This window comes from Pantherophis guttatus, chromosome 1 (genome assembly GCF_059756535.1).
Source record: "Pantherophis guttatus breed Tessera chromosome 1, ASM5975653v1, whole genome shotgun sequence".
NCBI lineage: Eukaryota > Metazoa > Chordata > Lepidosauria > Squamata > Colubridae > Pantherophis > Pantherophis guttatus.
The window spans coordinates 38,458,752-38,482,794 of NC_142063.1; the positions used below are offsets into that span (position 1 = coordinate 38,458,752).

The window sequence follows — 24,043 nt, forward strand, 5'->3', positions numbered from 1 at the left end:
ATCTACATTTAAAGCAGTATATTTTAAAGCACTGGGGACTTGAAAAAAAAGAAGAATGTATTTTTCCAATTTATTTCCTCATTAGATGACCTAAATCTACTACTTTTTTCTATTTTTCCAAGAACAGAATCACAAATATTTCAAATAAGATAAAACACCCATATTTTGTTTAATACTTTAAATGCCTAAACAACATTATTGTAGGGTAAAAATACATAAGCAAAGGATGATGGTTTGGGAAATATGTACAGATCATTCCAAGCATAAAAATACTACATTCTGGAGTGAAAGTTAAATATTTGGTCAGTTGTATAAATAACTCTGATCACTTGCAGAAATAATGCACATATTACATTTTTAGTAACTACATATAAAAAATACTACTTTCTGAATGTACATATTTTAGGAATCCGTTCTGAACATGGCAACATATATGTACATTATAAACAAGGTTCTACAAATATGATTAACTAGTCAAAAGGACTTTGCTTAAAAAGTATGCCAATAAATTATAGAACTATTTACGTATGATTCAAGAGTGTATATGTGGATTGAAATACTGAGCAGATAGGTAACTATCATGCACATTTCAGGATATTTACAGACATTCTTCAAAAAATTCAGATACAATGGAAACTCACGTAAGTATTTGAATATTTTGGACTAGGGATGTACAATATTTGCCTACTCAGGAACAAAACATTTAATTCCCAAATTGTTGAATTTTGCACATTCCAGTTTTGGACTAAAATGACTTTTAAAAAGTAAAACCTCTGGTATTCAGTGAAAGAAATTAACTAGATGGCCCAAAAAATCCTCCACAGAGCTCTTAATTTTTGTTAACAGAACTCGAAACATTCTCCTTTATCCATACTCCATGTCCAAGTTCCCTCTACCAAATGAATAGTCATAAGATTTGTATTGGATATCTAATGCATTAGTACAGGCAAAGATTAATATTGCACATCTGGTTTAAACCCTAATCAGGCATCATAAAAATGATCTAAGCAATGGTGGAACAGTAAACCTCTCTTACAGAAAACAGCTGAGGAGCATTCAGAGATTTTTCAGTGAAAAAAATACAAGAACTTCAGTTAATCAAATTATATGCAGTATCCCAGACATCCAAATTTACATGGAAGTATTAAAGGTAGAACTTGGTATCTTCTGCTTGCAAAACATCTTCTACAACAGGGGTGTCAAACTCAAGTCGTCACGGTGGCATCATGTGATGTATCGGGACTTTATTCCCCTTTGTTAAACTGGGCGTGGGTGAGGCCAGTGCGTGACGCATCTGGCCTGCGGGCTGGGAGTTTGACAGCCCTGTTCTACAACTAAGGAATGTACTTTACCCTTTTGCTTAATTAATTGCAACTGGGATCCCCTGAAACATTGGAGGTGCAGCTCCTAGTAATCAATAATTCCAAACAAAGATAAATGTCCACAGAAACAATCCTTTCTCACATTTCTTGTAAAATCTGCAACTGTAACTTTAATTATTTGAAAGCAGACAAAAAGGTGTAAAATATGTTGTTTGGAACATACAAATTTTCATTTTGAGGCTATATAGCATCTATACTGTCCAATCCATCTGCTTCTGTCTCTACAAGTCTAAAGCACTGAACATTAACATGGTACCTATAGTTAATTCTTTGTGTCCTGTATGTTGTGCATTTTGAGAAAAGTTCCTATAAAGAATGCTTCTCATTTTCTTGTGATATGCTAGAGCTGAATCACAATAAAACCACTAAATAGATAAACAGCAAAGAGGCAACGTTTCAGAAACGTTAGCCGAAAAAAAGTTCTGTTGGTAAGATTTCCTGTTACAACTTGGCACACGTATTTCCCTTACCTGTCTGCTTCCCAATCTCACTAGGAATTCCCTTCAGCCAACACCAATATCACCACTTGGTATTTCTCCCTGCCCTGCCATCCCCCAATCTTCTCAGCACTTTCTCCTCCTACCTCTCTTTAATGAACAGTATTCTCCTTATCTGGAACTATACAGTTCCATCCTGATCAACTGTTGACTGTGCATGAACCAAAGTATCGGAAACGTGCATGTTTCAATCAGTTCCGTCAAAGCTAATCCTGAATCCAACTGATCCAGGCACATGGAACAGTTTCTATACTCCTATTCATTAAAATACGCCGCATTACAGCAGATGTTCTACATCATAGTTCACACTGTTTAAAAGGGTCGTTTTAATTGGCTTCCACAACTACACTTCTCTTTGCAGGATGAAAACCTACTGTGTTATCCATTTTAGCGTAACATTTGTTTGAGAGAAAACGCAGGCAGCTCCTTACAAAGTAATGCTCCTAAACCGGATCTATCATTTCGATACTTTTATAGTCAATATTTAATTGTTAAAAATAGTTACAGAAAAAAAAATCATTTGACACATAAAAATGCCACATGTATATAAGTGTAACTGTTCAGTACTGAAAATTCCTGTAGTAATTATAACTTAGTTTGTGATTCTTTAAAAAATACATACCTTCTAGTCAGCTTTGAAGTCAATTTACTGAACAAATTAGTGGAGCCCCTACTTCGTGTCTGTGAAAGTGGTGTTGCCTCATGAGATAAACTAGGTGACGCAGGGGGTCCATTATAGGTGGCAGTGCGCCTTTCTCTAAGCTGACCATGGAAAGTACTACGGCTGGCAGTTCCTCTTGGGAATCGGATACGATCGGGTGTTGTTGCACTGCTGATACTGTGAGTTGAAGCAACTGGTGTTCTCTGATCAGGAATGGTACTAGAATAAAGCCAAAGGGACCTTAAACATTTCAACTGTATAACCTCAATCATTTACAAAGCTGTGTTTACAAACAGCATAATATACTACTATAGCATACAGACAAAGATTTGTAGATTATACTGTAGAAAATTATTTTTCTATATTGTTATATACTGTACATTTTACAACACAAACATATTGCAAAATGGTAATAAAAATCTGTATATAGAGGAAAAAAAGGTTTTATATAGATTAAAAACAGGCTAAAAAGAATACAAAGAAAACTCTTAAATGATTTTCAAAGTATTTTTGAAGAAGAAAAATACATTAGACATTTTAATTTAAAATGTTAATTCTAATATTTTCTAAAAGTTGGCTATAATAGAAGGCTAAAAGGATTTTTGTCAATCCTAAAGGAGTAAGGAATACTTAAAATATTGATCAAGAAAAGATTATTCCACAAGGGAACTGTAAAATGGTGGTGGTGGGGAGTTGTTAGATAATGGATGCCAATTAGTTTGATATTAAAGAAATGTTTAGTATATTCATCTGAAGTTATCCCTGTTATTCTTTACTGGAGGAAAAAACTGTTTTTACATGCAGAAAAAAGTTAATGTTGACAAGGACTTGTGGTGTCACAGTCAAAAATAGGAATATGTATTAGGGCAAGCTGTATAAAGAGCTGGTCACAGCCAGAAAGAATACAACTAACTAGTTATAAACATGCAAGCTATTGAGTTGCAAAAAGCAAGTAAGGAAACAAACAAAAACACACAAACACCCTATACATATATAACAGACAGAAGATTGTGGAGAAAACAAGTGTTTATCTTGGACTTTTGAGATGGGAGGGGCCAGAACGAGGGGCAGCACCAATGAGAATTCTCCCTGCTTGAGCATCATCGGTCTCTGGGCAGAGTCCTTTGGGACTTCACCTAAAGGAGGAGAGACAGTTCTGCGGGGAGAGAGAAGCAGAGAAAGTGGGAGGGGGGATCTTGGCATGAATAACCAACTTGGGCTTATTCTCTGCATGGAACTCTCTCCTCCAGTGGGTGAAGTCAAAGGAAACTCTCCTTGGAGACCAATGACGCTGAAGAATGAAGAATTCCCATTGGTTCTCCTTCTTTCTGGACACTCCCAATTCCGAAGTTCGAAGAAGCCCCATTCCCGGCTCACAGACCAGCTCATCCAGTTTCCGGCACTGCCACACACACAAAGGCCAGCTGATCGTCGCGTGTGCATATGCGCCAGAAACCCGGAAGAGGAATGGGCGGCGCCACATGTGCCAGGCGACATGGCTCTGGGTGCCACTTTGGGCATATGTGCCATAGGTTCGCCATCACGGTTCTAGACAATATGCTAAGAGAGAAAGGGGGGACTACTTGCCACCTGTTTTTACACTTTAGAATTTATGAGCCAATATAAATATTAAAACGTTTAGTTACATTCTAAACTTAGGTAGAGATAAAAAACAGCATATTGTATTATATATTGATACATAATAGAACGTGAACTCACAGAGAAAACAATTATTCAAATGTTTTGAAAGTTCAGAAGAGACTGAAAATAAATATATGGTGAGGTATAATATGCATGTTAGTCTTCAAAGGCAGACATTTTTGTAAATATTTATATTTTACTGTCCTACAGTAATAATTCTTTTTAATATATGTACAGTAATAAGGTATTTTATTTTCAATGACGACAAATCAGGAAACACTAAAGTATATAATCACAAAATTAAATAACTCAGCTATTAATTTAATGCAAAACTGCATTCCAAGCACCAAATATTCTAAAGTTCTCAACAGTATTCTGTTCTTCCCCTGGAATTTCCCAATCTGGCATATTCCAGGAGAAAAATAGAACATTCTGGGAAACACCAGAACATTCTACGTATGCCTAGGATAGAATTTTGTCTCTGTATTATTTGCTTTTTTCATGCTTATCTTCTTCGCTAAAAAGCATGCCTTTACCGGTATGCTTTCAATAATCCTGAAATAGTAACCTAAGCCTCCTTTCAGAAACTCTTACCTGCTTTCCTTGCCATTTTGAATTACCGAGTGTCTGTCTGCAGCAGTTCGTTCACTACAAACATAAGTGTTTCGCCGTGTCATAGCTCCAGGTGTAGTGTTGCTCTAGATAAAGAAAAAGCATATTTGTATTGATTACCTAAGGAAGAGATCATTGCAGAATCTTAGTATAAAATGTAACTTAGATTAAAATACAAATATAATGTCTACTTGTAACAGCTGCAAAGAAAGTCTAGTTAAATAGAAAAGAAAGTAAGAACAGAAAGGATTTAGGCAAAAATACTGGACAATACATGATGAAATATGGATGCAAATATACAGAAAGAAAAAATAACCACAAGCCCATTTAAAATATTTTGTTTAGGGACAACAGTACAAAAACAAAAATTAAACAATTATTTTGCCTCTTACTTTCCAAAGAAACAATGTGTCCAAGTCATGAACAGTTTTCCATCAACGAGCTTGGAATTATCAGATATGACTGTTTAAAAAGAGATATGCAGCAAATAAACAATGCTTATTGGGCTTATTTATCAGGAATCAACATGCACCCATTGTGACTTAAGAGGAAACAACAATAGCTGGAAAGTTTTGATATTTCCCCCTCTGAGTAATGCAATTAATTAAGAATGTGGGCCAGAAATGTCATAAGCCATTCCATTATGATTCCCTTTAACTGTTTAAATTTCGAGAAATTATGAAGTCACAAATGCAATGGCTTTGCAATGGCTGTTTTCACTAAGAATTTGCTTAAGCTATACACTAATTAATGTATAGATACAATCTACTGTAGGACTTTTAACAGATTACAGAAACTGTAATTTCCATTTAACTGTGGGAAGTTTTTTTTTTTTTTGAATATCATTGTTAAGACAAGGAAAATTAGATGTATAATATAGCACATTGAAAATATGTATCTATCTATAGTCTTTTTTATGAGCTAGTATAGATATTAGTCCACCCAAGGGAAGTGGGTCAAAGGGGGAATTGTCGGAATCCGTATGTGGGCACAAAAGGGTGAAAGTCAGAACTGCTCCCCCAAAAGCCCTTGAACTTTGTCTAGTGTCATCCAGGTGAGAGGCTTTAGCAATAAAACAGCTAACTGAACTCAATTATGGGTCTGCTTGTTTGCACCTGACAGATGGGTAGCTATGGAAATAGAATAAATTAAATTTTAGAACAGATTTTGTTTAAATTAGGAAGAACTTCATGACAGTATAGTATGAACCAATCTATGGACTTCTTCTCCAACTCTGAAGGTTTTTCAAGAAGAATTTGGACTACATGATCCTCTTTCAACTTCATAATTCTATGATTGCCTAGTAGGCTTGGATAAGCTAAGCAATGCAAAACATTGACACAATACTCAGTATCTTGCATTATGTTATTATTTGAACAATGTTGCTGATTCAAATGAAAAATCTCAAGGCAGTTTATAACTGGACAAAGATGGAGAGATGTTTTTGGAAGAATAAAATCAGGAGTTGTAACAGACAGCTATTCTATACAGAACTGTGATGGAAGCTTATTAATTTAATGGATTTCATTTATTATTAGTATTTTTATACAGCTTTCATATAAAAGTTACTAAAACAGATAATGAAAAAAATGCCATGCTGACAACAACAAAACAATCATGATAGCAGCAGAAAACAAATGCATTTTAAAAGTAAAGGTTAAAAAGATGGGTCTTAATTACCATTTTATAATATATGTGAATGTTATAAATAACATTTTGTTTGTGTTTGTTTCATTATTAAGGAAAAATGATAATGCTATTCTGTATTTTTCAGCAGCTTAGATCCAAGCATTTTCAAGAATCACCCCAAGTAAAGTCAAGATGAAATAATCTAAATGCACACTAAATGAGCTTGAACTCTTAGTAAAGGAAGATAAATATGATTTAATAGCTATAATGGAGACCTGAGGGTATGGCATTCATGATTGGAAGATAGCAATTGAAGAGCATGTGTTAAAAAAGAACAAAAGTGATGGGAGGAGGACTTGCTCTATATGTTAAAAATAGCAATAGCACTTAGACTTATATACCACTTCATAGTGCTTCACAATGCTTTACAGTCCTCTCTAAGCGGTTTAAAGTCAGCATATTGCCCCCCAAAATTTGGGTCCTCGTTTTACCAACTTCGGAAGGATGGAAGGCTGAGTCATTCTTGAGTTAGTCCGTATCGAACTCTGGGCAGTGAGGAAGCCTGTAATACTGCATTCTAACCACTCCGCCACCCACTCTTGCTCAAAAAGCCAAACAATCTAGTGATACCATGGAAAGTATCTGAATTAAAATAAGTGGAAGAATGAATAAAAGCAATATTGTTGATTACTGCTTGTTAATCAGGGAGAGAATTTAGATGTGGAAGATGTATATGTTAAGGATGTTTTGTGTTCTTAATTATTCTAACTGAATAATTAAGAACACAAAACATCCGTATGTATTTTCTCTTCTGTTCTAACTGAATAATTAAGGAAAATAATTAGGATAATTAGAAGCTTCTTGGATGAGAAGCGAAACATCTTCAAAGAAAAACCAGAAAGTCCAGTTAGGTCTTGAAAAAGTACCTTTGGGACAACCATGATCTGGATGATTGAGACTCTCCATAGAAAATTATTCTAACATTGATTGGAAAATAAAATCTGTAAGCATGACCTTTCAAGAATTCTTAACTAATTTTGCTGACAACTTTTTCTTTCAGAAGATGGAGGAAACTACAAGAAGATCATCTATCCATGACTGGGTATTAACAGATGGGACATTTTTTTTTTGTTGACTTATAGGAGAAGCAGGAATACCAGGGAAAAATGACCATGCTAATTTTGTAGTCCTTGATTTTAAGGGATATTCAAGCTGAATCACACCTGAATCTTGTAATTCGAAACAGTGGATTTTAATGAAAACATTGTTCAACTATGTGCCAAATTTTAAAAAAAACGTGTACAGCTACTCACTGAAAATGGTAAAATAATAAGAATACAAAAAATACAAAGAAAAGGCACAGCTATTAAATTCTTATTTTGACTTGGTTTCTTCAAACAAAATGGTATGCAACTTCCCAGGAGTGAAGCTTAAGATGTATGTATGTATGTATGTATGTATGTATGTATGTATGTATGTATGTATGTATGTATGTATTTCTGTTCAATTATGTCTGATTCTCAAGGACTGCCTAGATAGCTCCCTTCAGCCTTCTTGGCAGGATTTTTCAGAACTGGTTTGTCACTGCATTCTTAGCTTTTGTACCTAAGACAGGGCTAGAACTAACCGTGTCTCTAGCCTGAGACCTTAACCACTACACCAAACTAGTTCTCAGTATTACTATAAATGAGTTTAAGTTTATGGGACTAAATATATTGTAACTCAGACTGGAAATTTGCTGATGGTCAGACTGATTATGTTTGAGAAAGCCAGAACTGGGAAACAGATCAGTTTGAGAAAGCCAGAACTGGGAAAGAGAGAAGGTGCAGTTGATTTTGTGAGGACATGACTAGGATGTCTTCATTGTCATAGATCAGATCTCCAGATGATACTAAGCTGAGCATTTTTCCCCATTTCTATTTCATTCACCTCTTTCACCTGTTAAATCTGAAAGCTTACCTGACTCTAAAGCAACAAATTTAATTACCAGAAGCATTTTCACTTTCCACAATCAAAGTTTCAACATACGAGGTAGTAATTCTCCAACTTTTGGAAAACTATATCATGTATCTGAAATGGGTCAATGTCCATTTCCCTTACAGAATTCCACATTAATAGCCAGTCCAAAAATAATTAAAAACATTGTGTCAGTACCATAACAATGACTTAGTTCACCCTAAGCTCAAAGTTGACTCAGGAGGAAAAATACCTAATCAATAGATTCTCACAATCATACCCACACTAAGAATCTATGGTGAGATAGTTCAGAATTAGATATAGCACAGAATAGACCTGAGATACCATGTTTCTTACTGATAAAAAAATTAATGTGTTTTGCCCCAAATTTACCCCTAATAAATAAGGTTGGTTGAAGAGTAAGATAGTCTTATAATTTAAAGAAAATCCACAACTTACATTGGGTGTAACAGAACTTCTTTTACGCTCAGGTATATCAGCTTTATTTGGATTGCTTGCATTCCCAAGCATAGGGCTAGCAGGAGCAATTCCTTTTCCTCCAGCTGCACTGCTGCTGGACTTCCTTGATGGAATCCCTTCTTCTTTGAGGTCATTGTCAGTAGTACTCGTCTGGCTCCTTTTAGGATATGCTACTACTGGAGGAATAGATGGACCGGCTGAAAGAAACAACATAGAATTGTTGTATTTTATGATTGCAAAATATCCGTGAAAATGTAATATCTAAGAAATAAGCACCTATATTCTAAGAAATATTCAGTGAAGACATTACCAACAATACATCTACTTTTCTTAACTTGCCCACTCTCTAGGGCAATTCTTTTGTTTTTTACTACTAGTGCAGCATTTCTTTCTGAAACCCAAGTGAAAAAAATTAGAGACATGTTCTAAGTCTTGTAAGATTGAAGATAGTTCCAATTAAGAACAAGCTTGAATGTGGGTGAGGGTGTGTGTGTTATCTCCTGCTTTGGAAGGGGTATTATTATGTCCTTCCCCATTTTAAGATGCTATCATTTGACTCCTCTGTTTTAGACAACTATCAGCCATTCTCCAACTTTTCCTGTTTAGTAAGGTTGTTGCACTACAGCTTCACAGATTCCTGCATAAAATGTACTTGCTGGGCCCTTTCCATCCAAGATTCAGGCCTAGATGCTTAACAGAAACGTCACTGTCACTCTTGTTGGTGACCTCTAGTGATGCCAGCATTGGAGTAGTGCTCCTAGCAATCACTTGATGGACGAAGGTGTTTTTGTGTTGTGTGTGTGTGTTAATTTTCAAACACTCTTAGACACCTGATTGCATTAGCTCTTTTGGAAGAAAAGAAGTAGTAAGCTATGTTTATTTTTTGCAGCTGTTAGCAAGAGCTTCAGAAAGAATTTAATAATTTATGTATTTGTGAAATTTGTACCATTCCTTTTATTCAAAAGCTTAAAGTAGTATATAGAGTTTTCCCCTTTTTCCACAACAACAGTCCTTTGTAGTAGGCTGGGAAAATGATTGTCCTACAGCACTTCTGTGACTAAGAGTAGATTAGAGCCTGGGACTTTCAATGCGAGTACAACATCCTAACTATTATATCACACAAAAAATAATGCAACCTTTTTTCCACTTTGTATCCAGGATGACTATTACAGATTTTTCTTTCTGCTGCAAATTAACTTGTCACAGAATCTGCAGCTATTTTCTTTTAAAACAATGAGGATTTATTTATTTATTTGTCAAATTTAGGTGCCACTCATCTCATTCTCAGATGGAGCAAAGCTAAAATGTTATACAATTAAACATAATTTTGCTTTTATGCAGTCAGTAATGGTGGTTATTATAACTTAATCTGCACACAGACACACACACACATATCATCCCCATGTTCAAAGACACACAATTTTTGCAACAAAAGAACATACGCTTTCCCATCGAATCCAAATATATCTACTCTTTTCTTAGTTTAAAAACTTCAACATACCCTTGTCTTAAAAAATGAAGTAACTGCTTTTATTACATCATACAGAGCAAATTTGATTGAATTGCTGCTCTATATAAAAAGGTAAAAAAAGGTAAAGGAATTTCGGTGGATTTTACTCTGCTAGTTGTTGCTAATTATAGGGCTCATTTCCGTTTCAAGGCCCTTGAGTCAGCACTGTCCAAAGACATTTCCGCAGTCATGTGGCTAGCATGACATCACGGAGTGAACTGGTACCTATTTATCTACTTTCATTTATATGCTTGCAAACTGTAGGTTGGCAGGAGCTGGGGCAAGGATGGGAGTTCACCCTGGTGTGTGGCACTCGGGTATTGAAACTTGGTTGCCGGCTTTCCAGCAGACAATGGAGCATCTTAACCAATGAGCCACTGCACCACCCCATATATAATTAGAAACTTTGTGAAATAAATGACAGTAAATAAAGTAAATAAATTTACTTTATTTCACAAAGTAAATCTGTCATTTACTTACTTACTTACTCTCTGCAAGTAAGAGTATATATGAAGTTCTTCATGAAAACAAAAACACAAATGTGCATGCATACACATATACCATCAGACAACAGAACTAGAAGGAAACGTGTTTTGTGGGAAGAAATCTTGAAAAAAATGTGCTCATTAAACGTATCCATTAGGTAAGAATGCTATTCGATATTTTTTTTCTTATTGATAAGCTTTAAGTAAAATTATATAGTATAAAAAAACTGTTTTAAAATTGTGCTGTGGATAATGGAAATAGCAAGAGATAAGCTAATAGACCATATCTAATAAACTCCTATAATGGAAAGGTATTTGGGTGTAAATATATAGCAATGTGTCCCAATATGTATTTCATAATGAATAGAAATTCATCAAACATCCCTTTATTAGTTTTTAGAATTTATTTGGCATCAACATTTATAATCCATTGTCTTGAATAATAGTTAAATCTGCAGCCAGAGAAGCTGTAGTACATAATTGGCCTCCACCATTAAATTCAAAACTTTCTGATTAGCCATATGCTAAATTCTTCATTGTTGGCACAGTCTTTTCTTTTTCTCTGGAGGCAGAGACTCAACCTCTACACCCTATGTGTTGGTTTTCTAGAGCAGAAGAGTTCTGAGACAATGAAAAGTCACTCACCATGGTCGCTGTACCTTCGCTGCTTCTGGCTAGAAGATATATTTCTTTGAACTTTGTGATGTGGAGACTGTCCAGTGCTATTGTTGAGATCGCTACTTGGCCTGACTTTAGCAAGAGAAAGGTTGCTGCTAGAGCTTGAGTCACTAGCATCCAACTAAATATAAATAGAGAGGACAAAGTTAGGTCATTAGCAATGTGGATCAGCATTCAATAAGAATATAAAGAAAACTTAAGTCTAGTTCTTTGTGGCTGTCTTTACACATCATGCTAAATTATAATACAGGGAGGAAGGGGGTTTGGATTAGTGTGATGTATGAAGCTAGTCATTATAGCTTATTCCACCAAACATAGTTAAAATAATTCAAGATGGGGTAGAAAATGTTCGTATTGTAAGAATTTTCTCAACCTTAATACTCCTGAAAAAAACAATCAGATTAAAATTACTATTTGTGATTCTATTCCTAGCTACTGGTTGGGTGTGGTTGGGAAGATCAAAAATGGGGATATGAGTATTTTGCCTGCCAGAGTTTCCTGCTCTACTTCCTATCTTAAATCTGGAAAAAAAAAGCTGCAAACAGGCCATTTTGGATTCTGATTACACAACTGCAGTGTGGTGGGAGGCTGCAAGCAGTCTTTAGACATTCTACCATAATTCATTCAGCTGAAATTAATTCAAACTGACAAAGCCCAGAATTATCAGTTTCCAAAGCTATCCAGCATTTTAAGATCAGAATCATGGGATTCCCTGTGACATTCTAGAGAAATGAAAGTTGGACTTTGAAGAAGCAGGATGGGAAGAATATTGATAATGTTGGAGAAAACTCCTGAGAATCAAAGACTCATTGAATAAATCAACCCAGTGTTCTCACTTTAGGCACAAATGACCAGGCTCAAATTATCCTACTTTGGATACATAATACAAATTATGAATATCTGTAGGTTGGGTGTAGGATGAAGGTAAAGGTTCATTCTACGAGCTTGTGGGTTGGTTTCCAAAGGTTTCGTTACCAGGCTAATATCTTCAATGGAGTTTAGGGGTTACCTAGCCCGGTTAATGAAACCTTCAGAAACCAACCCACAAGCTCAAAGAACAAACCTTCACCTGCATTATACAAATCTCTGAAGAAGACTCTAATATTAAAAAAGATAAAAGGGAAAAAAAACCCAGGATGACTACCAGCAAGCTGGATGGATTCAGTTCCATAGTGATCAGTGTATCACTGAAAGACGTGAAAAACTACGGTAGAGACAGTTCCTCAAGGAGAAAATCTATTTATGTAGTTGCTAAAAGTCCACAGTGATTTGATAGTGCATAATCAATAATTTGATCCAACATTTTTAGCTGCTATGGTTATTTTCTTTTTCCCTAATTCCAATTAGGAACGAGGGAGGGGGAAGACAGATTTCATTTTAAAATGTTGGCCGCTATAAGAGAAATATAAAATTCTCTAGTGCTTCCGCTATCATTGCATGTTTGGTATCAGTTGGCAACTGCCAATGAATATTCAGAGTTTATAATACTTCAATAGCACTAAAATGAAGATGGCCACCTTTTATTTGCATCGGCATCTCCCCTGATCACAGACTCAATGTAAAGAGTAAATATTTATTTATCAGTAAATAATTCTGGTAATTTCTTTCTAGAACTATTATTTTTACTTTATTAATATTGAAAATGCTTAGTGTGTGTGTGTGTCATTTCCTTTCTCTTCCATTTTATAAAAAGAAAACAAATACGTGTAAAATAACAGAAGCATAGAGAGAAAATGTAAAATCTTGCTTAAATGGAAGCACCACTGTTCCAGAAGGGATTATTTCCTGCCTTATGCCTCAACCATAACACCAAACTGTCTCTCCTAAATTTACTACTTCAAGTGTATTAAGATGCTTGTTATGTAAGCATCTGGAAACTATTATTTGTTTTTATATTCAAGGGTATATAAGCCAATTAAGATATCTCACATCCTAGTTTTTTACGATGAGAACAAGCTGTTTCAAGTTTTAAATTCATGCATCTATTTAAAAAGAACTGCTGCACAACTGATATGGGAATCAACTTGTGCTGCTAAATACTGAACACACGCATAGACCACACACACGATACTAATTTTAATGAAATATTAATAAAACAATATGCTTTGTGATTATATTCAGCTTATAATGTTAGTTTGCAAAATTTACTTACCTCTGATGATTTCCTCCCCAGTAGTAAGTATGTAGCAGTGATTTCATCATATTTCATTTTACTGAGAGATTCCTGAATTTCTTCTTGAGAATATCCCATTCCAACCATAATATCTAAAAAAGGAATTTTCAAGCTTGATTGGCATATTACATTAATTATAGATGTATAATAAAACATTTAACTCAATTTACAGACATATTATGGCAAATATCTTTGTCCTGTATAAATCTGCCCATTAAACAAAGCAGTACCCCGTATTACAATGTACTCTATTTATTTTATTAATTATTGATGCTTCCTATCTCAATTCATTAGTTACCTATTCTCTTCTGGTCTGCGATGTCTAATTCTGGTTCCACAAAAGGTTTAAGTTCATCATCCTCGTGTCCTGCATTGATCCATCTGTCCTTCATTATTTGCTGCAAATAAAAAGTTTTTATATTTTTTATATTATTCCAACAGCAACAAACATCTCTAGTAAAGCTCACATCTTAATACTTTAGATAACTGAAGGCAAGTAAGCTTGCCTTATTTGAGAAATAAGCACTGGCACTTGCCTTTCCTTCCAATACTAACACTGCCCTTGTCCTTTATACAGCAAAATGAATAGTATATCTTTTTAACATGTGGCAAAATTATTTTTGCCAAATCTTACTTTCTCATTCTGCATACAACGCACCAGATGTAAATTTTAAATTCTAGCAATGGAAAGCTAGAATATCTAAAGAAAGTCCATATTAAGAACTAGTTCAGGCTATATTGAAATTATCATGATTCTGTGATCTAGCCTTTCTATTACAATCCATAACATCCCCCCCCCCCCATGAATTTAATTACCGAATCACCTTCTATCAGACACTTACTGAAGAAGGAAGGACAGTATAGGATGTTTCTGGTATATAGGCTTACACTGATCCAAAGAGAGAAAGAAGTGGTCCCCTCAAAGGAAATAGGGGAAAGTATGGTTATCTAAGCAATCTTTGACTTCTTCCTAGGAATAAGATGGGATAGATGCTTGCTGCTAAAACAGACAAGTCTTAGTGATTATAATGTCTGTGTTCACAGTACAAAAGAAAGTAGGAGAGGCATGCTAATAAGAACCCTCTATCATTATATAGTAGAGGGTTAAAAGATTGGCTTCAATCAAAGAGACTCACTATAATTTCAGGTATGCTATAGTCCTTTCCTTAAATATTTTCTATCTGTAACTTTTTCTCTTTTTTGCTATTTGCATAATGGCGAATTTGTACAAAAGAATAGGGACATTTCTCTCACAAAGAGTCTCAAAAAGTCTGCTGATTCATTATATCATGTCATGTATGCCTTTTTTCCATTGCTCTAAAACACTAAAGGCTGTATCCAAGGGTATTTTACCAGACATTTTACCAGACATTGTTTTCACCAACAGCTTACCAATACGATTGGTATTGTGGAGGAAATTAGCTTATTACATTTTTCTCCTCAATTCTTAGATAGTATGGTATAGTGGTGTGGTGGAGACAGGTTGTTCCAGCTCACAAGAGGTGATTGTTAAATTTTCTGGAATTTTGTTAGTTGACCGAGAGCAGAGCTAAGCTACTATGCCAAGCATGCAGATCAGCTGTTCAGTGTAGCAATGGCAGCAGTGGATCTAGCAGAGCCAGTTGTTAAACAATTACCAGTATACCACATAATTGGTACTTAAGATTCCTTCACATAATATAACTAACATGAAGAATAGTATTTCGGTTGCAGAAATTTGGACAACCAGATGGGTTCACTAATGGAGTAGATACTTTCTGAATTTCTACAATCCAGGTTCATTAGACTAAAGAAACGGCTAACAAAACAGATTCATCAAGTTGGTTATATATTATTTCTAACATATCAGAACTAGTTGTTGAGAAACCAAAGGAAAAATTGGTTAAAACAAATATCAAAGTGATTTGTGTCCTGCGTGTGGGCTTCTCAGAGACAGACTGCTGGCTACCATTGAAACAAATACTTTAAATAGATCTCTGCTTTGATTCTAAAAGCATGTTCACAAATCACTTTGATTTTTGTTTTAAACAAGCGCTTTCTAAGGGAGAAAGGACAACATCGGCATATAAATTATTGTTATAAAGTCATTCAGTTATATTCAGACTAACAAAGAACATTTCAGATGGAACACAACCTCTTTAAAATTCACAAACCGCTTTAAATTTCCTCTTTAAAATTCACAAACCTCTTTAAAAAACACCAAGACAGAGTTTACTACTGTTAATACAATGATTTCAGTCAACTGCATGGTGCCCCGATTTTCGGGGCATCATGCAATATGCAATAAGGCAGCAACAAGATTTGAGTTTCTCATGTAATGGAGAGGGCATGGGAGGTAGATTAATTATATCTGGTATAAAATATGCTGCATGCATTTTAATATACCTAATATGTTTTCTCTTTCTGCAATTGAAAAACAACTTGGGAGATCCAGCAGATGAAAAGTTAGCAAGGAATATAATCTATGCAAAAATGAATGTAAAAATTAGTAAGTCTACTAAATGTGCTACAGTGAAATAAGAGTAAGTTTATTGAGTATGCTATTACCTCAAGAGTGCCTCTTTTAGTTGGATTTAGCACCAGGAAACGTTTTAGCAGGTTTTCACAATCTGTTGACATGTAGAAAGGAATCCTGTATTTTCCTCTTAACACTCTCTCTCTGAGTTCCTTAAATCAATAGTGATCAGAAAATTACAAAAAGCAGTCAGTAGGCTGATACAGATGAGAAATGACATAAGAAGTGTCTCCCCTCCCTCATCTTTTAAATATAAATTAGATACGTACCTTTAGGTTCTGTCCATCAAAAGGCAGAGATCCACTCACAAGAGTATAAAGAATGACACCTAAGCTCCAAACGTCTACTTCAGGTCCATCATATTTCTTGCCTTGGAAGAGTTCTGGAGCAGCATAGGGAGGACTGCCACAAAATGTGTCCAGTTTATTACCAACTGTAAACTCGTTACTAAAACCAAAATCGGCTATTTTAATGTTCATGTCTGCATCAAGTAATAGATTTTCAGCCTAGAGGGGAAAAATAATGCGATAAGATTTGTGCAGGGGGGGCGGGGGGAGGTGTTCTTGCCACAAAAAATAAACAGCTTCCTCTATTTGCTGGTTTTCAAGATGTAGTTTATGTAATTGGTGTAACGGTTAAACATTTAATAGATAAACAGCTGAACATTATCTGGAAACTGAAAACAAATAAGGAACGTAAAATATACCCAATTATATTTATTGCTTCATAAAGATTGATCATCTTTATGAAAAGATAGCAAAAAGAGCTGATTTTTTCAAAACCTGAAGTTTCATAATGACTTTTTCGAATTAATATTGTTTAGAATTGAGGAAAAAAGGAAAGTTAAGGGTTAAAACTATTATTCTTTATACCATATGCTTTTGGCAGTGAGAAATTAAAATGAAACAGTTAAACAGAGTTTTAAATGTGGACATTGAAGAAGGAAAGGAAAGCCAGGAAACAGGTTTAAAATCTTGGAACAGCACATGAAGAACTGAAGAAATAAGGGAAATTAAACAAAGATGCTGAAAGTCCAAACAAAGATGGAATTATGAGGATATTAAAATATGAGCAATGTGGAATGTTGCTGCTGTTATGGTCTGGAAATAGATCATATCACATTGAGTATGAACAACTTTTCCTAGAGACAAGGAGTGATGGAATAAGAAACATAGACAGTGTGAGGCTATGTAAAGCTTAAAGTGAGAAATTAGATGTATTGCTTCTACTTTTGCATTTACAATCATCTTGTACTTGTACAACAGAGCCTTATTTAGTATTAAAAACCATACTTATTTCTATCTGGTCCCTTAAAACATGTTCAAAATGCCAGCCAAATATTTGCCTTAATAACATGCCAAGCAATAGTTCATTTTTGCACAGAATGTAATCCATTATTTTTTCAGACTAAACCAAAGTTAAATGCAAGAGTAAAAAAATATGAGCTAAAATGCAAATTATTGTCACATAAAATTCTTTATAGTTCTCTTACCTTGAGATCTCTGTGAACAATATGCTTTTGGTGGCAATACTGCACTGCAGATACTATCTGGATAGAAAACAAGTTCAATGATAAAAATATTGTTTATAGAATCAGATTTTGCAGTCATATATTCTAGCAACTGTGCTTAAAATTAAGAAAAGTTATAAAGGCAATACAAGACATATTATGAATGCTAAAGGGTGCTGGTTCAAATATATTGTCAAAATTAGTAAGAATTATTCAAATAGTAGTATTTACTACAAGTCTGAAGGCAAGCCTATTATTTACATTGCCTAATGTTAATCCTTCATTAGCAACCCAATGGAATTTTTAAAAAAATGTTCTAAGTAATTCCCATGGGTCCCAATGTGCCCAAAGGTATTCTTGAAATAAAATGATGAAGGTTCATCCTTTGCTCTGTAGCATGTTAGTCCCCATATTCAAAAATAAAGATCTATTTTTAAAAATGAAGTGAAACTAGGAATCTGGGTGCTGAGAAAGTTATTTTGCAGATTGTAATGGTGATAACATAGTTATACAAAAGTAATTCATTGTAGAGTTCAAAAAAACTGTTTCAATAATATAAACAAGGATTTATAACAAAAAACCCAAGACAACCAGTTTTAAGGAGGAAAGCAAATTTGCATGATTGCACAAGAAGCCTACATGACAAAATGCTCAGTGAAAATTTGAAAATTAAAACAGCACATATAAAAGACACATATAGGTGGAGGAAAGAGCAATGTACCACCAAGGAAGAGTGCACAGAGACAGTCCATAAAGTTGATATTACACTGAGCACGGATTGGCAAATAATAAGAACAATTAAAAAGAACTCATTCAGAAATATTCAAAACCAAGAAAAAAATAGCATATCATCTGCTTAATTAAGACTATAAAATACTAGCAGACAAAAAAAAGTGAAGGAAAACATAAATTACTCAGTTTTAGCTTCTGCTCAATCTTCCTCAGTAAGATGGGATGTGTTCCTCTTGGCAATTACAAAGAGCAGAATGAAGGGGCAAGTCAAAAGCATGGGACTGAAGAAGTGTAATATGAATAACTTGAACTCTGTAGAGCCAGATGCAAAGCAAGGGAATTTATTGATAATCCAGTTGAAACTCTATGAATTCTGCTGGAGAAATCCTGATCAGGTAGTGAAGTATCAGATGAATGTAGAGAACAAACGTTGCTCAAAAAAGAAATAGGAAGGTCTATAGAATCTCTTCCAGCTGGGTTTTAGGCTAGAATGTGGGAGTGAAGTTGGTCACATTTGTGGATAACCCTCTGAAGGGAGTGGTGCAGAGATAGTGCTCATCAAACTGGAGACAGAAATCATGTGGAATGCCACAAAGGAACTGTTTTGGGTTCCCTATTCTTTTAATATTTTTATTAATTATCTGACTGAGCAAATGAACAAAATGCTTATCAAATCTGCAGATGACACATTGGATGGAATATTAATATCCCATTCACAAACTATTTTCACAACTTACAAAAATGAGCTAAAATTTAACAGATTGAAATATAATAGAGACAAAAGTAAAATTCTTCACTTAGGAAAACAAATCAGTGCACAAGTATAAGATGAGGAACATCTGGTATGGTAATAGCACTTGTGAAAAAAGTCTTCAAAAACAAGTTGGTTGCAAACTGAGAATGAGCCAACAATAAGATTATTGCATAAACATAAAATGAAATTTAAAGCCACAATAAAAACATATTGAAATCACAATACTTCCTTCTAGGCTAATCACACCGCCTCTCAAAGCTTGTGCCCAGTTGTGGGCATCATACTTCAAAAAGGAATTAGACAAACTGGAACAGGTTCTGAGAACAGCAAAATGAATTATCAGGGAGCTAGAAATTGAGTCCTATGAAGAAATATTGAAAGAATGGAGATATTTAGCCTGAAAACAAGGGGGAATTATGACAGCATTCTTTAAATATCTGAAATATCTGGAAAAAAGTGTCAAACAGAAGATACCAAGACCTGTTCTCATCCCACAGGGCATAAACATCAATTTAAGATGAAGAATGCACACTCTTAATTCAATATTAGGAAACATTCTACAATAATGTTTTTGCTTCCCTTTACCTGACATACTAACGCAGAAAAGACAGACATAAATTGTCAATGCCTTTAGGTTCCTTCATAGGACTGAGATTAGATTTAATTGCCTAAACAGTCTCTTCCTGCTCTGATTGGATTCTTCTATTATTCTTCATTAACTTCTTGTAGAAACAACAAATTATGTAGGAGTTACCTTCCCTTAATGCTGTATCATATAACTAAAGCATCAAAATTGGTGGGCTGCAGTGACATTACTGAAGTCAATTTTATCAGTATTTTCCACCATGAACAAATGCATCTATCTATATGCTAAGGATGAGATCAATCACTAACAGGAAAACATCTTGAAATATTTTACATAAAAGTATTTTCATACCTGTCTAAATTTTGCTCTTGCTTCTTTTTCCTTCATTCTTCCATGTGCAACTAGATAATCAAATACCTCCCCTGTAATTAAGGCATACAAAAGGAAAACAGACCACTTAATGATAAAATAAGTTATTCTTCACTGTGACAATAAATTTATAATTAGAAACAAACAGAACATTAATGTGTAATCTTCTAGATTTCATGTTATCTTTTATTAAACATCTTCAGAACTGTTATAAACTGCTTTACCTTTTATCATTTTGGTTTTATTTTTTAATGCTTTACATTTTATCATTTTACATTAAGATTAATTTTCAACTACTGTGAACATTTTGAAACTCTGTGGAGGATAATTGGAGTATAATTGTATTAGGTAAACCAAATATTTACAAGAAATGACAGCAGGAACAGAGCAGAAAGATTCTTTCTCACTTATAATGGAATTGGTATTCCAATCATGCTTTTTGTAATCTTAGTGAAGCAAGATAATCATGACAGCAATAATAAATAACACCATATCTAATGTTGATCCAAAATGGTGATTCATTTAGATTACTATATTCCATAATTCAACTGCATATTGCATGAAAGAGATAATTTTGCCTGTCCTCAATCTCCTGCAATAAATGGCATTGGGTAATTAACTTCTAGTAACACAAGGAAGAAAAAACTATTATTCTTTATACCATATAATTTAGTTTTAGTTTGGCATATGATTCAGTAAGCCATGATCATGTTTCTTGTCTTTTTTCCCACGCTGTAGTCTATAGCCTATGGGACAGTTCAAATATTGAGAATGTTTGCATATTAAATAAGGTCAAAATTATTGTTGCAGCAATATCACAAAAAGTTAGATCAATAATGGTGGGAAACTGAAGAGGTTTACAATGGCTTGTATCTTGTGTTAGAATGAAAAGTAAATACATGAATATAATAAGAAGGGGTAAATTGCCTGAATCAAATTGAATTTTCTTATACTACCACAGAAAGATTCCTCTCCCCAGTTACTAGCAATTTTCCATCATCTGTAGCCCCATATTTAGAGCCTCCAGCTCTCCTGAACTTTTGCACACAGTGATCCGCAGATGGCTTTGAGGATATTATGTGAGCTGCTTTCCCAACCTATAACAAATATAGTCCACATATTTTTAGAGAATTGGAAAGAAGTTCAGGATAACATACAGTGCATTCCTTTAAAGCTCTCCCATAATGTATATATATAAGAAATTACTTCTGCAGTTAGAGAAGCAGAGACTGTGGTTAGTATACTTCTGTACTTGAGAGAGTTGCATCAAGGAAGATCCTTATAACTGTTTCTCACACTTGGAGTTTTCAAGAAAAACCTATGCCAAAGCAACAATCCCTCATCTTGGAAAATATGGGAAAGCTCTTCACAACCCTATTTTTTGAGGGTCTAAAAAATGGTGGTTTAACTTCCAACTATTTAGGCCCCACAGAAAAAAAAATCTCCATACTAGTTCCAGTTTGGAAGCATGTGAATAAATACTACTACTACAATAAATAGACCGATCCGATTTAAGCCAACTAAGCATTCTCTCCTCCAGAAGTTTCTAGGTTTCTGTTTACAGGTAGTTCACAAGTTATGACTGGTCACTAAGTTCAAAGTTATAATGGACTCCTGAAAAGCTATTCATTACCCGGTTTCAAAGTTATAATCACTGCAGCGCCCCTGCAGTCATATTTTCCCTTATGATTGACAGCAGGGATCTGTAGTAACCTCCTGCTCACTTCTCTTGCAATCCTGCTCCACAGGCGTTGGGCCTGCTTTCATACTCCATTGAGTCCCAGATCCTCCTCCCCAACTCCATCACTGATTGCTCACTTATTTACTGTAGAGTTCTGGAAGTCCAGAAGCTTGTGTTGGAGGCAGAAAGCAGGCTGATTCACTTCTTGGCATCCCTAGGCTGCATGGCTGTCCTGGAAATGGACATCATTTTATAGTGCCTGATCCTTGGATATTGTCACGAAGCTAACAGGAATGCCAGGTGGCAAAACAGCCTGCTCTCCTTCACCAATGCAATCTCTGTTCTACAGAGAATAGGTTAGTGATTGGTGACAAGGGGTGAGGAGAATGTGGGACCTGATGGAGTGGAAAGCAGGCCCAAGACTTGTGAAGATACCAAGGGGCAGGAAGTGTCCTGGGGGAGGGGAGCCTTGGGAGGCCAAGGACAGGTGGATCTGGACTAGGCTTCCCCCCACCTGAGGCATCTGTAACAGCCATATCAATAATCAGCCAGCAACCACTAATATAGTTGTTGTCACTGTGTCACTACTTTAAAATCCCCCCCCCCCCCCCGGCATCAGTAAAATTGCGTTGACTATACAAAGAATAGCAGTAAGGGAAATGTAAGAAAATGTCAATTGCTTACTATCTTCATGTACTTTATTTTTTTAATATACGGCCAGACAAGATATACCTTCATACTGTCTGAAAATTTGTTGGAAAGTATTTAAATAATAAAAGAAAAATAATATTCTTTCAACTGAACAAAAAGCTATGTACGGATTAAAGAAAATCCAATTAATAAGTTACCCTAAATATAATGCAATACAAGAAATTTTTATCTGCTCAGAGTGAGTGAACATGCATGCTAACAAAACCATGCTTTCCTATATTATACAAATTAAGATCTTTTCAAGCCAGCTACAGTGAAAAAATAAAAGAAGGCTCCCTATTTTAATATGCAAATGAAGTATATTATAGCATAATATGCAAATAAAAAGTAAAATAGCAAGTGAAAAAATGAAAAGGTTACTCATAATTTATTAACATACTCCTCCAAGGGAAGAACTGGTTGTGTTATAAATAGTATATACTAGAATATACTCATTTGCTGTTGAGAACTGAAGTCAGGAACAACTCAGGTGTAATTAGGGATATTACTGATTATCCCCCACTCCCAACTACCCCACCTGAGTTTTGTTCTAAACTTTTGCTGTTCTTATGTGTCTGTAATAAATTTGTTCTCTCTTTGCAGCAGCAATATAGCAAGGGAATTGGATGTGTATAGGTAATCCCTGGGTTACGAGTGTTCCCTTAGCAAACGTTCAAAGTTATGCGATAAGCGTCCCCCAGCGTTTGCGAACAAGGTCCAAAACTATGAATCTTGCAGCACCACAGCAGTTGTTCGCCCTTATGAAAAGCAACAGAGGCTCTGTAACATTCGTCCTGCTTGTTGTCGGTCAAAATGGAACTTCGGAGGGGGTGGTGGATCCGTCCCTCAGAAGCTGTTTGGGGGTCTAGAGGTGTCTCCGGATCTGGTCCTCGTAAGCTCCCTTTCAGCCTGCAACAGGTCAGGGGAGGCCCGCGGAGGGCTGAACAGAGCGTTGGAGGGCCAAATCCAGTCCTCTGACGGGTTTACGACTTTTCGACTCCTACCCTTGGCCATTCCTGCTTCTCTGCCAGGCTTCTGCCTCGTAGGATTCTCCTCCAACTTTTCTCCTCAGCTGACACGCCCCTGCCCATTCGCCCTGGCCAGTCGGCCACGGTCCTTCCATCCCACACCCTTCGGCATAGCCTATTCAACGCCACACTGTTCCTCCCAGGCTTTTAGCCTCCCAGGACGGTTAGCCACCAGCCAATCAGCTAGTTGCCAATGTTGGCAGCCAGAAGTGCAAAGATGGGGGTGGGGAGTTCCCTTCCCTGCTCCCTTCCCACCTTTTGTTTCTTTCTTTTTCTTTCTTTTCTTTCTTGACTCCCTTCTCTCTCTCTCTCTCCCCCTTCCCTTCCTCCTTCCCTATCTCTTTCTAAGGCTAGGATACCCACCCGAAACAAAAACTCCTTTGGATGAAGCTATCCACACCTCCATCTCCGCTCTTCCCTTCCATCCCTCCCCTTCCTTCTCCTAACAAGTGCCTGAGACTGTTTGGCTGCAGC

At 35.6% G+C, this 24,043-nt stretch overlaps 1 protein-coding gene across 4 annotated transcripts in view; it reads right to left on the reverse strand.

Annotated features, from left to right (window-relative positions):
- MARK3 (microtubule affinity regulating kinase 3) overlaps nucleotides 1-24,043 on the reverse strand; it is a 69,565-nt gene that overhangs the window by 6,994 nt on the left and 38,528 nt on the right. For all 4 annotated transcript variants that reach the window (XM_034418532.3, XM_034418530.3, XM_034418533.3 and 1 more), the window contains exons 6-15: nucleotides 20,153-20,223; nucleotides 17,712-17,768; nucleotides 16,489-16,725; nucleotides 16,252-16,371; nucleotides 14,003-14,102; nucleotides 13,684-13,796; nucleotides 11,499-11,652; nucleotides 8,838-9,055; nucleotides 4,776-4,879; nucleotides 2,502-2,759 (exon numbers count right to left, since the gene is read on the reverse strand). In XM_034418532.3, the coding sequence (XP_034274423.1) occupies nucleotides 2,502-2,759; nucleotides 4,776-4,879; nucleotides 8,838-9,055; nucleotides 11,499-11,652; nucleotides 13,684-13,796; nucleotides 14,003-14,102; nucleotides 16,252-16,371; nucleotides 16,489-16,725; nucleotides 17,712-17,768; nucleotides 20,153-20,223 (1,432 nt within the window). The remainder of the gene's footprint in view (nucleotides 1-2,501; nucleotides 2,760-4,775; nucleotides 4,880-8,837; nucleotides 9,056-11,498; nucleotides 11,653-13,683; nucleotides 13,797-14,002; nucleotides 14,103-16,251; nucleotides 16,372-16,488; nucleotides 16,726-17,711; nucleotides 17,769-20,152; nucleotides 20,224-24,043) is intronic.